Source organism: Stegodyphus dumicola, chromosome 1 (assembly GCF_044657685.1).
Source record: "Stegodyphus dumicola isolate Sdum_Otavi_A_Nest chromosome 1, ASM4465768v1".
In the NCBI taxonomy this organism is placed as follows: domain Eukaryota; kingdom Metazoa; phylum Arthropoda; class Arachnida; order Araneae; family Eresidae; genus Stegodyphus; species Stegodyphus dumicola.
In genome coordinates this window covers 108250542-108266331 of record NC_140768.1, presented here as the reverse complement: position 1 = coordinate 108266331, position 15790 = coordinate 108250542, and the positions used below count along the sequence as shown (strand labels likewise).

At 32.1% G+C, this 15790-nt stretch overlaps 1 protein-coding gene and 1 long non-coding RNA gene across 10 annotated transcripts in view; both read right to left on the bottom strand.

The window, feature by feature from the left end:
- Window positions 1-15790, bottom strand: part of LOC118200074 (cyclic GMP-AMP synthase-like receptor) — a 66597-nt gene that overhangs the window by 41128 nt on the left and 9679 nt on the right. For 4 of the 9 annotated variants that reach the window (XM_085819110.1, XM_085819079.1, XM_085819070.1 and 1 more), the window contains 3 exons: window positions 13924-14054; window positions 11873-12203; window positions 5835-6311 (listed from right to left, as the gene is read on the bottom strand). In XM_085819110.1, the coding sequence (XP_085675236.1) occupies window positions 5835-6311; window positions 11873-12172 (777 nt within the window). In that variant the 5' untranslated portion in view covers window positions 12173-12203; window positions 13924-14054. Of the gene's footprint in view, window positions 1-5834; window positions 6312-11872; window positions 12204-13858; window positions 14055-15790 lie in introns of all 9 variants that reach the window. The other 5 variants (XM_085819100.1, XM_085819105.1, XM_085819116.1 and 2 more) reach the window with 3 other exon arrangements.
- On the bottom strand, window positions 1502-5824 carry LOC146999193 (uncharacterized). Its single transcript, XR_015041755.1, has 2 exons — window positions 5502-5824; window positions 1502-5361 (listed from the first exon to the last, which is right to left on the bottom strand). It is a non-coding gene; the product is annotated as an uncharacterized LOC146999193 (long non-coding RNA).

The following is a 15790-nucleotide window of genomic DNA, read 5'->3' as shown; positions in this document are numbered from 1 at the left end:
TTGTTAAATTTTCAGAAGTATTGATTTCCAATCTTCCGCTATTTTCTACCCTACTATGGGAGTGGATTGTGCTTAGAAAACATCCATGTGCTTTGCAGAAATGTAGTAAAAAGATATATATATGCAATAGCTGGATCAGTCTTCATTTTTTCAAGGAATGCAATAGTACTTTTCAAAGTATAAGTTGCTGCTTTGTGTTGAAGAAGTTCCACTCTTTGAAAGCCATTTGAATAAAGAAATGGAATTTCTTCTGCGAATATCGTACATAAAACTTTCATAAATAAAACTAGTACATTGAATCGATTTTAACATTTCGCTCAGTTCTAATTTTTAATTTCCTACTGTAAGGGAAACCTACAACGATCCTAAACCACTTATTAAAACTACCTCTGCACTGACAAAATCAGGTTTTTACGTCTTATCCTCTTTGTTTTAGATAATTAATAGACTTTTTATAAATATAGTCATTTAGATAAACCCGTTTCAACAAGGGTCACAATGTATTTCTATTTCTGTTTATTTCCTGCTAAATAGGTTCATTACAGGATTCTACAAATTGTTCTGCATGAGCCACGTCTCAGCAAAAGCTGGTAAACATTATGTTTTTTAGCTTTTTTAAGTTGAAAATCTTGGTTTATTATTTTATTTATTGTAGCCACAGATTTATTTAAAGATTCTGCTCTGAGATGTATTTAAAGACCAATTTCATTTCTGTGTTGACAGTTTTTTGTTACCAATGATTTAACTTAAGGAACATTAGAAACAGTATGTACCTAGGAATATTTCTCTTTGGAAAGTGCAAAAACATATCCTTCAATCCCCAGCTTGCTTATACGCAATATTTTGAAAGAAGAATAAATTTAAAAGTAGCAGACGATATTTCTCATTTCAAATAAGGCATTGCAAAAAATTGTTATTCCAAATCCTTTTAAATTCTTTATTGAAATTATTCTAAAAATGTTTAAATATACTCTGTATTTAACGCTTTGGTAGCCTTAGACTAAGTAATAAAAGCTAAATCTTATTTCTTGTCATTCTCCATTTTTGATCATATATAGGATCTCCATACAGTGAGCTGCTATCTATTGCTTAACCTTCTATATATGGCTCTTGCGATTTGAGCAGGGTTATCACACTGTTATGATTCACGTTAAAATCATGGGCGAAGATTTCCCCTTTCAGCGTAGCTTTTTCTTCAAATAAGTCTCGTGCTGCATTGCAGGGGGATATAAAACAATTTTAATTAATTTTACTAAAAATAGCTAAATAAATACAAAATCCATAACAATATACAATTTAAAGCTGCAAAAAGCAATTAAAATTCTTGTATTCTTAAAAAAACTATTGATAAAGATGTGAACAGTAATTAATGTACATAGAGAATATGGGGAAAAAAAAAATCATCTCGTATTTCAAAACTGGAAACTATGAAAATCAAGCTGCACACAGAAGGTTAAGAAAACATCAGGGAATTGCAAAAACTTGATTTCATTGCATTACATACCAGCCAGAACAGCCATGTGCTATGTTCACACTTGAGTAGTCATATAAGTAATTTTTGATGACTTTGAGGATTGCCACGACTTTTTTCGACATACTGCTTTGCTTCATGAATGCATTTTTGCAGCTTTTTGGTGGGGGTCAGTATAATTAGAAGTACCCATGCTTGACTTTCTTTCAGCATTTAGCTAGCAGTTTACATATGTCACATAATAAAGAAACACATTTATTATGTTAAAGTGCATATACAAACATGAATCAGCATACAAATTAGGTTCCTGATGATTTTGAGTAAAATGAAACAACAGGAATGACATAAAAGATTTCATAAATACATATGTAACATACTTTTAGATTCTTTCTAATTAGCACAGAAGACCTGGAAATGACAAAAATTAGAGATAGAATGCAACTAAATATTTACTGCAACACTGTTTGTGGAAAGGAAAATGTATTGCTTTAATTCCTTAGCTTTTATGAACACTATCATATGCGTACACAATAAAAAAATGAAGCTTTGCTTCAACTTGAAATTGTATAACTGAAATTACATGCAAGCTAGAACTGATATTCCTTAATGAGATGTAAAATATTAGCAACTTTTATTCGATATGATATGGACACAAAGTTTTAGAGCATATTAAAATAAGTTTACATGATAGTGGCTTCGAAATAAAGAATTTTTCTTAAACTCTGTGCCTTAATTTTTCAATAAAATCACCATTTACTGCAACATAATTTTTCAAAGATGTGACCTACATTTTTATTCTATTTATGAAGAAAGTTGGGGGTCTGCTTTTGAGTTATTTGGTCACACTAACTCAGCTTCAGTTCTGGGTAAATTGAAATATAACAGTGATCTCAAAGTGGAAACTCACAGTTAACATGCGGCCCTCAAAGCAATTTTATGTGGTCCACAAATCTATTTTAGTTATGCATTTGTTATACAAATGGTGTTAGAAATTCGCAGATGGATAAGGTTATTGAAATTATAACTAAAATGTTAAAGTACAGTACAAAGACCGAAATCCGGACTCGTTGGGACTTCGGCGATTCCGGATTTGTGATTTTTCCAGATATTAGATCATCAGTTTAAATCTAGTAAGATGGCATGTAGAATTACAAAATTAAAATATAAAATCGTGATTTATGAAATAATGAAGTATATATGAACTAAAAGGTATTAAAATTTACAAAAAAAAAAAAAAAAAAAAAAAAAAAAGAGGGGTGGACAAGCTTTTTATTTATTTGTTTACCTTATTAAACATTTCTTTCAATGTAAGTTGTTTAAGTTGCTTCATTTTTTGTGCTCATACTTTCTCTTTAATTCTGTAGACAGACATAATCTCTTGTTCAGTTGCATTATTGAAGTCCTGTACCTGCTGCGTCGAGAATTCCGACTAACTTGTCAATTGAAATTTTTTCATGTCCAGTAACTTCTCTATCACTTCCTTCACTATCGGTAGCGGTATTTTCTGGATCTAGAACCATACTACAGATTTTGCAATTCATTAATTGATTGATGATTAAGGAGCATTGTCATCACAATGAAAAACTTCTTTTATATCATCTTCATTTATTATTGCTTTTCCACATTTCTTTACAAAATCCGTTAATTTAATTGAAAAATTTCACCTTTGTTTTGCGATATCTGAAAACCTTTAAAATTAGCGGCTATCATTGCCAAATTTAACTATCCTTCACTATACATACTTGGCTATGCATCAGGAGCTTGGCGACTAACGACAAGTTGTTCCGTTAAATTTTATCTCTCGTCTATCGCGCACTGAGACAATTAAGCCTGAATTGTATTCGTTTAGTTACTTATTATATTTATGTCTATTTCTTGCACATGCTAAGGCTTATCAGAGTTATGAATAAATAAATTCCCACATATACTTAAGGCTTATTGAAGGCCGGTGCTAGATAGATGTCTTACTGCCTGATGGAGTCTTCTGTGGGTCATAAATTATCGACCCGGCGCGACCATATAAGCCCTGGTGCTGGTTCTGGGTTTATGTGAATAACAAATCCGTTTTTCTTAATTCAAATAGCCCTAAATGTAAACTTTGGGTATCATCAACAAAATCTATTTTCAGCATGCAGAAAGAAATTTTTGTTAAATTTTTTCTCGTCAACATATTTTAGTGCATTTAACTTAAATCTGTAATCATCAGCAAGCGTAATGTCAACATCAAAGATTACAATACTCCTTTTATTATTCAATTACTAACATTAAAAAAATTGTTTGGGCATCACTACATTAGTCATTATTCAAGTTGTCATGTCATGATAAACATGCAGTGATGAAAGGAAAGTATAATAAATACTGATTCGCCAGGTTGGCGTCAGATCAACAATGTGCATATGTGGACTGTTTCGGTTTGAGATGTTGCCAAGCAGATATGTGGCAACAGAGCCAAATTACTGATGGTACAAATTTATACTAAAATTATTGTTCCTTCAATACCAAAGTATTTCATTCAGTGTTGAAATGAAATTAAGAATCGGGACTCTCCAGATGTTTTATTACGTGCGGAGGAAAAATCAAATGCACATGCGTAAAGGCTATGAGAAAAGCTTTGTTGGCGGTTTTAAGGTTGGGATTTTAGATCATTACGGATATTGGACATCCGGATTTCAGACATTGTACAGCATAACAAGGTGAGATAGTTATGTCAAGATATTAAAACAGTTTATTGATTTAATATGTGAAATCAAATTTTCATGACAGAAAAATAAATAAAATCATTGATGAGCTACATTATCATACATGGATAACTGATTTAACATCCTTTGTTGATTTAACTGGACATTTAAATCTGGGTTAAAATAACATACCAAATAATGATCATTGAAAGCGTTAAGGTAACAAGGATTAGCATAATATTCGTAAATTTGCAGGATTAGTTTTTAAGGTTTAAATATAGAACCTTTTTCTTCAGCTGTAGAAGTACAAATGAGAAAAGAGGAACCTACGGTTATTACCCGAGCACAGGCTTCTCTTTAGATTGCATTGGGTGGCAAAATGTATAGCACTGGCCCTATTTTCCAGCTATTTAAAAATTGAAAGGTGATTCTGGATGAAATGAATTCAACCTCAATCAATGTATCATTATTGTGTAATGTGTTGTAACCACCATGGTATAACATCCTAGACAGATATTTCAAATTTCTGGCTGAAATACATAATATAAATTTACATTGGATCAAGGCCCATACTCGGTATATTGGTAATGAGACATGCTGACATTGGACATGCTGGCAAAGGAAGCTGCTCAAGGCCTAAGAAAGAAAGATATTAAAGTGTTGTATTCGAAAAGAAAGTTATTAAATATTATGAAAAAGGAGATATTTGTGGAATGAAAAGAAAATTGGGAATCGTCTGAAAAAAATTGTTATATCGGATTTTTGAAAATTAATATAAGGAAAAAGATATTTAATAATATAGATAGGGACCACAATATTACTGGCCACAGATGATTCCCAGCATATTTTAAGAGATTTGGTCTTCAAGAAAATGAAAACTGTCAATTTTATAAAAGGTAATAATTACCACTTTCTTGAATCTTGTAGTTTTACTAGAGACATAGTTCAGAGACATGCGTTTGATATAAATGGGGATTTTGAAAATTATGAGAAATTTAAACAAGTAGCTAAAGAAATTATGATGAGAATTATCAGAATAGAGAAGCGATAGGGATTTTGATTTGATTGGATAATTTGATGAAGCATGGCTGGCTTGCTGTTCTTCGTTATTGTTTGATGGGTTAACCCCTGTTATGGCCTGATGGTTGAACTTGTTTTGGGCCGGGAGGGGGGGAAGTTTCACCCCTTGCAACAACAACCCTAGACAGGTGTCTGAAAATAATATGAGGAAATCTCAGTCAATTGGCAGAAATAATGCATTTTTTACTGATAAATTCAGTAGCGGTGCTGCAACATTCTATTTTCAGTTAGCACCAACAGATTCTACTGTAACTTTTATTCAAACTACTTACATCTCAATTGGGAAGTCTCAGGATATTGTTCTTCAGCCACTCTTCTACAACAGTACTCAACAATAAAAACTTACTAAACAGAGAAAAAAGACATACTGCTCATGACATCAATAAATATTTTTCACAGCTCACTTAAATAGTGCTTGTTAAACTCATGTCATTTACTGAATCATAAACTTACCAGTACTGCTGCTTGATAAGAAAAACAAAATAGATATACTGCTTATACCAAGACAGAGAAAACAGAGGTAGCATAATTTCTTATGTATATTCTTGGTGTGAAAACCTGAACATATACAGACAGCTTAGATGCATACTTTATAAAATTCTTACCTTTAAAGAGATCTGTTGAGGGACATGTAATACTATATCAATATCAAACTCAGAAGCTGAGGCAACTCTTAGACCATGGTATGAACTGCCAGTATAATATGGTTTTTCATATAAAAGATTGAACATATTATCCCCTTTTAAAGCATCTGTTAAGATATTTAGAAAGGCAGTTACAACTTTTCTGCTATTCATTTCCTCATTTGGGTCGATTTTGATTTGATTTTTTAAGATTGACTGCATCAGTTCACGAGCAGCTTTACTTTTCTTTGGGGAAGAAGAAAACAAACTATCTTTGCATATAGGCGGTGACTGGGACAAGCTTCTTTTACGTAAAGGTGGTGATTGTGAACTGGCTTCAGATAAGGATGATGATGGTGACATTTTGTCTCTGGATAAGGCAGGAAATGATACATCTGACACATCCACTTGCAAAGGTGAAGTATCTGGTAACGAGGTTGTACAATAGTTTCCAACAGCCTGGGAAAAAGAAATTATATGACGATAAAGAATAACTTTCCAATAGGCAAATCAATACTTTTTTTAAAACACAAAAATGTTTTAAATTTCTGAAATCACAGCAGCATAACACTACTTACTAAACTAATTTATATTAAATTGGTTAAACAGAATTTCAAAGATGGGTTGATAAAATTTCTCATTTTCACAGGCTAAATATCAAACAGACCAATAGTTCTGAACTTTTCAAATGAAATACAATTTAATATTGAATGTTTTGTATTTGGGTGTATACTATTTCTATTTATGAAATTAAAAGGATATGCAGTTTTATGGATACCTCAGAAAAATGATTTTCATGCCTTTAATATAAAGAAGTAATGCCTATAAAATACAGTAACAAAAGAATGAGTTAATTCCTCTTTTACTATTCACTGAAATATTGGAAAATGAAAATCATATTTTTCATCCAGTTTTTGCATGCTATCATAATCAACCTTTTAGACGATTAGTAATTTAATGATTTTCCAACTTTTTCTACTATGAAATTCCATGCAGACTTTTAATCTGAATCGATAGAGTAATTATGTTGATGGAATTTGCATAATATAAGTAAACAACATTTTACATTTTCTGGAAAGTATTCCATTCAGTGGGATAAAAGAACTTTAATAATCACTTAATTAAATTTACAAAATATGTGAAAAACACTTTTGCCTTGTTTAAATCCCCCCTCCCAGTTTGAGTTGACTGTGACCTTAACATATACAAACAACACACATACATAAGAAAGTATTAAATTACTATGTGAAATAAATAAAAATCACAGGTAACTCTCAACACTGCCTCATTCTAGTGCTTCTTCATGTAATATGGATAATTTAACTACAGTGCAGAACAAAAGTTACATTTAAAGACTTCTATGACCTCTGAAATATTCTGGATACTTCAAATACCTGTTCAAAAGCTGCTAGATTACAATTTGCTGATAACTTTAGAATTTATCTGCATATATATGAGAATGCATGTGCAAGTATGTATAAATGAGGCTTAGCACTTTCACTATCATGAAAAATTATTCTCCCTTACCTTCAAGTTACATATTATCTTTATTAATGTCTACAATGTTATTCAAAACTTTTGTATTTTACAAATATATTTCTTTTCTATTTTCTTATTTTTCCTTCTGTTTTTATTAAAAATCTTTTTATTACAGCCCTTCTTGTTCACGACTCTTACTGTATATAAATAATAGCGGTAAAAAAATAGCGGTATAATATATTTTGAAAATTGTCTTGTTTATCAAAATGATAAGTTTCACTAAATGCAGATTCTTAAATCAACTGAAGAAATATTCAGTAAACAAAATGAAGCTTAAATAATGAGGGGGAGGAAGACATGTTTATTAAAAAGCCATTAAAAATAAAGTTGATCACAGTTGTCTAATTTTCAGACTTCAAATTAGACTAAACATTTGAAATATTTGCACAATTTCCAGTTATATTTGAGTTACATGCATAAGAATCTTTTCCTACATAACAAAAAGCAAATCACCCCTTTGCCAATCTGAAACATGCTACATCACAACTATTGCCATTTCATTAACATGCAGTAAAGAACTATGATGGCCAACATAATTTCTAACCCCAGTCAGTTTATTGTCTCAATTAACACCTGTATTCTGCCTAATTAATATTATTATAAATATATTTCATTCAGCAGTTAGTTCTGCTGGTAATTACTGATCACTCTGAAACATCCACATCCCTACCAAAAAAGGCACGAAAAAGTACTCATTAGGCAACACAGATGTTGCCGAAATAGCTATGTGACAACCCATGATATCACTAAAAAGTATTTATGTGGTAACCGAGGTAAGGGTATAGCAACAATCTCTTTAGGTATGTGGATTTGCCTTTTTGAAATTCAAGTGTTATTTAAAATTTTTAAATGAATATATCTGTTTTTATTCTAATGAACTTTAATGGGACTGTGGAGTTTGCTACCTGATAAAAAAGAAAGCATTGCATTTCTGCAGAAATATGCACTTCTTAAATGACCAAATTTTATGAAAATGCAATGTGAAAGTTGCAAGGACAGTGTTAGAATGTGAACCTGAAATTGGTACGAAAATAGCTGTCTTTCATTTACAACAATTATTTGCTTTATTTATTGTTGGCTGGTACTAATGCTGAACATGTGCAAATTTCTGATTTTTTTAAGTGAACTGAGACCACTGTATACACAAGGAGAACGACAACATAAAAAAATTACAAATGGCTTTCTCGAAAAAGATAAGTGTTTTATTATCAATGTTTCTTGCTTTTCTAACCCCCTGATGGGCAGGACCGGCTTTATCCGGTCATTAGATTTTTTTTCACTTGGTATATACTTAGCTCATAATTTACTATCTTACTTTCTTTAATAATTTAAATATCATCTTAATGGACAGAAGTCTATAAATACTGAGAATACTAATATAAGTAATTATAAAAATTTACCTAATAGAACCTGTTTAAATGCCAGTTTTCATTATCTTCATTAGCCGATCCAAAAAGCTGCATCACTCAGAAGGTTAATTTTATTTTATAAACTGATTGCTCCTTTACGAAGTTGTCAGTGAGAAAACATTTTAAAAATGGCTCTGACTTTTCATGCACTAGCTTAGTAACAAAATCAGCCACAAAGAATTTTTGTAACTTTTCAGCAGGGATGTGGATAGTTAGAAAGTACCTATTTCAGCTTAATGAAGAACTTAATTCATAAGCATCCATATTTGAAAAGTATAAAAAATTTAAAAATAAGTCCACACTTTTGGCAGTCATTTTATATACATATAACAATTTATATCTCATTATGCAATTTTCATGCCTAAATTCTGCTGCTGTATCATTTAACAAAGCTTATAGAAGATAAAGACCCATTTCTTTGGTTTCCCTAATGTAGAATTTTCATCCAAATACACTGAAGAGGCAAAACATTATGATCACCAATTCAATAATGTATTGCATTACCTCTGGCCTGCAAAAAAGCTGCAGCTTGCCTTGGCATGGATGCCACAAGTTCTTGGTAGATGACTGGAGACAGGTTGCACCAAATGTCTAAGCAGCAGTCATGCAAAGTCAAGCTATTCCAACATGGTGGTGTTTGAGCTCTGAACGGCCACTCCATGACATTGCAAATGTGGGTCTACTGGGTTAAGATCTGGTTAGTTTAGTCACCAGGACATTAGTTGGAATTCATCCTTATGCTCCTCAAACTACTCCAACACAATTCGAGCCTTGTGACACGGTACTTTGTTCTGCTGAAAGCTTCAATTTCCAGTTGGGAAGACAGATTCTATGTAAAGGTGCAATTGATACGCAGATATGTTCAGATAGTCCACAGCTTTTATAGTCTGTTTTACCGTAACTAAGGATCCCAGAGCTACCCATGAGAATGTCCCCCAAAGCATAATACTGCCACCACCAGCTTGTGTATGACCTGTTGTACATGGGAGAACAACTGTTTGCCTGGATGATGTCATACTCTAACATGACCATCAACATGATGAATGAGAAATTGGGATTCATCTGACCAGGCAACAGTCTTCCACTTATTCATAATCCAGTCTTGATGTTCCTGGGACCATTGTAGGCATAGTTGACAATGACACTTCATCAACAGAGGCACACGAGTCTCACACACAATGCACAGTCCCATATCCAACAGTGTCTGCTGAACTGTGTGTTCTGAAATGCTTGCATTTGGATCTGCACTGTATTGGGCCACCAACTGAGGCACTGTCTGATGCCCATTTTGCAGTACAGTTTTCGACTGGTAAGCTGGACAGTTTCCGACATCCTCTTTCTTTGATGATGCATGGATGTTCAACATCTTGGCATCTACTGCTGGTTTCATGGTCATTTGTCCACTCTGCATAAATGGCAAAATGGACAAATGACGATGGCAGAGCGTAAACAACCTATCAGTCGTGCAGTTTTGGAGATACTCGTTCCGAGTCTTCGAGCCATTACAATCTGCCATCCATGAAATTTGCTTAGATCAGCAGCCCTTCCTATTACAAAAGTAAGTGCAAGAATGATTCCTTACCTTCTACAGCAGCAGTTAAATATTATTCCTACTTAATCACCTCTCCACATCATCCAGATGAGTTCATCGAAAAAATGTGGGATGGTCATAATGTTTTGGCTCATCAACGTATATCATATAATATTTCATGATATGTTGCATGGATATCAACCAGGTATCCAAGACACATATGTATATTTTAAAGTATCTTTCTAGGACCTTGCACAAAATTAGCATCACAAGAAAAATTCTACTGTGAAAGAAGGACAATTTATCAAAAGAGTAAACTGCAATACAAGGTGACACAGGAGAATGTACTCATTTCTGAATGAACGTTACATAGTTAATATAATTTCAAACTGTATTATTGCTGTAAAATGTGTGTGAATAATATCATTTATTTGACATTTATTTCAGTAACTATGGCATTGTGATTGGTAGTATATCACATGATCACATTGAATAACAATGGCAGAAATCACAAATCAGTGGCAGCAGCTGCTTACAGGTTATTCTTTCAGAGCTTCAACAGTGGATGGCATGAAACAGCTTCAGCATGCAAAAATATCTTAAAATAGGTTAAATAGTTTTGAGCCACAAAAGCTCTACACCTCCTCGTACTGAACGTATAGTGAGAATACTAGATAATGTGGTGAGAGTAAGAAGAAGCATCTACCAAATTAGGACTTTAATCTATCAAATTAATACTTCAACCATGCATATATCCTTGAAATCTACATACAGCTATCCCAAACTTCCTCTCACCCAAGAAATCAAAACCATTACAGCTAACAACATTCTTACTAAAAATAAATATTAAATATATAGAAGACCTTATTATGCAACTTTAAACTCATCCTGAAACATTATATACTCCAACTGATCTCAATACCCTTTGTATATACATATACTAAAACTGAAAATAATGCCATCCCAATGTATTCAAAACTTTCATTTGGGCATACTCTAGCCATAAGTAAATAATACTATCAAGCAATTAATATCACTAATAAAAAATCATACCTAAATCAATAAGCAAATCTCTCCAACACAATTCTGTAGTGCTTGACATTTGGTTCAATGCCACTCTTTAGCATTTCTTCTAGAACAAGAATTGGTGAAATGAATTTTAAAAACTGATTTTAAACTCTATCCGTACAGAATTCTCTATTTGAACGCATGTAGGGAAACTTCATCTCTTGACTTTAAGCCTGCACAGTGGAGGTAGGACATTACCTTCCAGAGGAGATTTCTTTCTATGTAACATAAATAGAATTCTTTTTCATAAATAGAATTCTTTAAACCTATATCATAAAACCTGGCATTAAATAAACTGTACAATGCTCATTCAGAAATGAGTACATTTCGCTATGCCATCCCATATTAGAAAACTAATTATAATCTAAGAAATCATTCTTTTAAATCACATATATAACATTTGTTTAAACAGAATAAAGTTTATAATATTATGCTTAAATTACGGTAAAACAAAGAACTTTTTTTTAACAAACCTGAGCAGAATGTGGATAAGAATACTGCTGGGCAACAAATGAAGAGCAATTTCTTACTTCTGCAGTCAAATGTTGAAGGACTTCTTTTATTTCCAGCAATTCCTGGTGTACTTCATTAACATCATTTTTAGAGGAACAGCAAGAATGATGACAGCTTATTTTGCATGCTTTACAAATCCAGAGCAACTGATCTATTTTATACTTTGTAATTAAATCAAAAAGATTTTCTGGGAAGGATTCATCGCTAATTGATACTTTTCTTTTGCAATAATTACACACTAAACATTTTCTAAAACTCATTTTTCACAACTTGATGTTCTTGCAGAGGTATCTGAAAAGGAAAGGAATATCAAAATAGTAACAATCAGAGATTTTTCAAATACATATGAATTCCAAGCATCTAGACCAAGGGTTAGCAGGATTGGTAACGACCTTCTGAGAGTCAATGAAGTTTTAAATAGGGATCAATAATGATCATGGGGTCGACAGCTGAATATGCACAGGCTAAAGTCATTCGAAAGAAATATCCTAAAATAAAAGCTGTTTGCAAACAAACATTATTGACTTTATCCTTTTTGTGTTTAGTGGAAGGAGGTAGAAGTCAATAATTTACTAAGGAAAACAAGAAACAAGTTCAAAACTTTTTGAATACAATGTTTTAAGAATTAAGTTCAATATTATACCAAATATTAAAAAAAATTGCATTTGTTCATCAAGTGTAGCCATCATAATAATTAAAGTTGAACTTTTATGCAGTGAGAATCTGAGATTTTGTTTTTGAAAACTAAACCAAATTAAAAATAATCCAGTTTATTTTTGTCAAATTAAAAATAGTGGTAATATAAAAAAATGAAACAAAGCTAATAAACAATTAAAAAAAACTTTTGTTTACATTCTTAGTCTAATTGGTATCTTTAGGTTATTTATGTAAAGTTACTTGTATTACTTTGTATGACTGTGTTGAATGCTGTGCAATATAAAGAGGTCGAGGAAGAATGGCATTCTTTTAAAAAGGTTTGATGCAAGAAAAAACTAGGGAATTCCTGGTCTAAAGTAACTGGGACCATGATGCCATCATTCAAAAGCACATTTCTTAATTTCAATACTAACAAATCCCACTTCAAAAGACTTTGTTTCAACGAAAATAAAATTATATGCTATGATACACCTAGCAAATATTTTCTTAATAATTGATTCTGACTGATTAACAGCAAGAACATTCCCATTTAAATCAGTAATTTGCGAGCTCTGTTACTTTGGAATAATAAGCAATTCAGGAATGGGAAATTCTGACAAGGCTTAGATTTTGGATAAATGACAGATTATTATCAAGACCTGCGATACATAGATTATTCATTATCTAGCTGTATATTATCTAGATAATTGCTAGATTATCATTGTAGATAAATGTCTTCCCTGTAGGTCCTATTGCTATGCAAATGAAGAAAATTTATTATTTTTGCTCATCGTACTTTATTTTAGCAATGAAAAGAGAGTTTTTGATCTCTGATTGTGAACTTTCTGATGAACTTGATCATTTATGGCACATTTTCTGACAAAATTTTAAATTTTCCCAGAATCTCCATAATAGTACTGCATTGTCAAATATAGTGGATTTACATACTTTCTATATGCACTGAAACTTAAAAAAACCTGATATATAATGTTTAAATAGAATACAGAAGTCGAAGAGAAATTATGGTTGATGAAGTAAGAGATCCTTGTTTGAGATAAAAAAAATAGTTCTAAAAACAAATCAGATAAAATATCTGAAAGTGAATTAACATTTGTTTCATCAAGTAATGTTTTTTTTTCGGGGGGGGGGGGATGTTGAAACCTCAAACACGTATCACAGGATTATAACGAAAAAAAATGGTGAGTAATACAAGAAACAATTAAAAAAATTGAAAGATAATTTTAAAAAATTAAAAATTTATTGTATTTTTTTAAAAGGGTAATTTTTTGGGGTAAATGGTTTGTATTTACCCTAACAAGTCACCCTTTTTGCATAGAGAAAAACACAAAAACTTCTAAACAGGCAATCTGTTCACCATGATTTTGAATCCAAGTACAGTCAAAAGTCTTTAATCCAGACTCGTCGGGACTTCGGCGATTCCGGATTATCGATTTTTCCGGATTATAGATCATCAGTTTAAATCTCGTAAGATGGCACGCAGAAATTCTAAAATAAAAAATATGAAACCGTAATTTATAAAATAAAGAACAATTATGATCTAAAGGGTATCAAAATTTACAAAACAAAAAAAAGGTTAACATTTATTTGTTTAATTTATTAAACATTTCTTTCAATGTAGATTGTTTAAGTTGCTTCGTTTTATGAGATAATACTTTCTCTTTAATTCTATAAACAGACATAATTTCTTGTTCAGTTACAAAGTTCAAGTCTGTAATTGCTGTGTCGAGAATACCGACTAACTTGTCAATCGAAATTTTTTTCGTTTTCAATAACCCCTCTGTCACTTTCTTCACTATCGGACGCGGTACATCGAAACATGCTTTCGCTTTGTAGATCCTTTAGCAGCTCCAGAATCGGAAACTCTTTTTGACATAATCGAAAGTTCAAGCTTACCTTTTATAAAATTGCTCTAACAGTCTGCAAAAAATAATAAGGCGGATCCAATTAGAAGATTAAGAAACAATGCAATCTGCAACATTAACTGAAATAGATAATTAGATAATTTTAGCCCAGTTTATACCGTCCGTTATACATTAAACACGCATGCGCAAAGGTATTATGCGCATGAGTAAACACATCATGCGTTTACGCATGTGCAGAAAGTTTGCAGCTTTGAGGTCCGAATTATAGATCATTCCGGATTATGGACGTTTTGGATTAAAGACTTAAAGATTAAAGATGTACTGTATATGCGATTTAAAGGAATGATTTCTTAGATGATAATTCGTTTTCTATCATGGGATGGCATAGTGAAATGTACTCATTTCTGAATGAGCATTGTACAGTTTATTTAATACCAGGTTTTATGATATACGTTTGAAGAGACATGAAAAAGAATTCTATTTATGTTACATAGAAAGAAATCTCCTCTGGCAGGTAATGTCCTACTTCCACTGTGCAGGCTTAAGTCAAGAGATGAAGTTGCCTTACATGCGTTCAAATAGAGAATTCTGTATAGATAGAGTTTTAAATCAGTTTTTAAAATTCATTTTACTAAGTCTCGTTCCAGAAGAAATGCTAAAGAGTGACACTGAACCAAATGTCAAGCACTACAGAGAATTGCTTATTGATTTTTAGTTATGATATTTATTAGTGATATTAATTGCTTGATAGTATTATTTACTTATGGCTAGAGTATGCCCAAATGAAAGTTTTGAATAATATATTGAGATGGAATTATTTTCAGTGTTTATATGTATATACAAAGGGTATTGAGATCAATTGAAGTATATTATGTTTCAGGATGAGTTTAAAGTTGCATAATAAGGTCTTCTATATATTTAATTTATTTTTAGTAAGAATCCTGTTATCTGTAATGGTTTTGATTTCTTGGGTGAGAGGAAGTTTAGGATAGCTGTATGTAGATTTCAAGGAGCTATGGATGGTTAAAGTACGTTGCGTATTCAGAAACTAAGTACCATTTAATTCTAGCGCCGTCGCAGCGCTGTGGTAGGCGTCCCGTGCATGCGCACTAATCTTTCTTGTTCACTGACTTTCAATTGTCACCATTTTGGTTGCTCTATGTTGTGCTTTCAGTTTGCTGTGCACATTCAAAATGTTTAAGACAATTAGTTCTCCCACTGACTGTAAGATTCGTGCTGTGATTAAATTTTTGAACGCAAGGAATGTTAAACCGGCCGAAATTTATCGTCAAGTGACAGAAGTTTACGGTGAATACGCGATAAGTGATGGAATGGTGAGAAAGTGGGTAAGAATGTTTA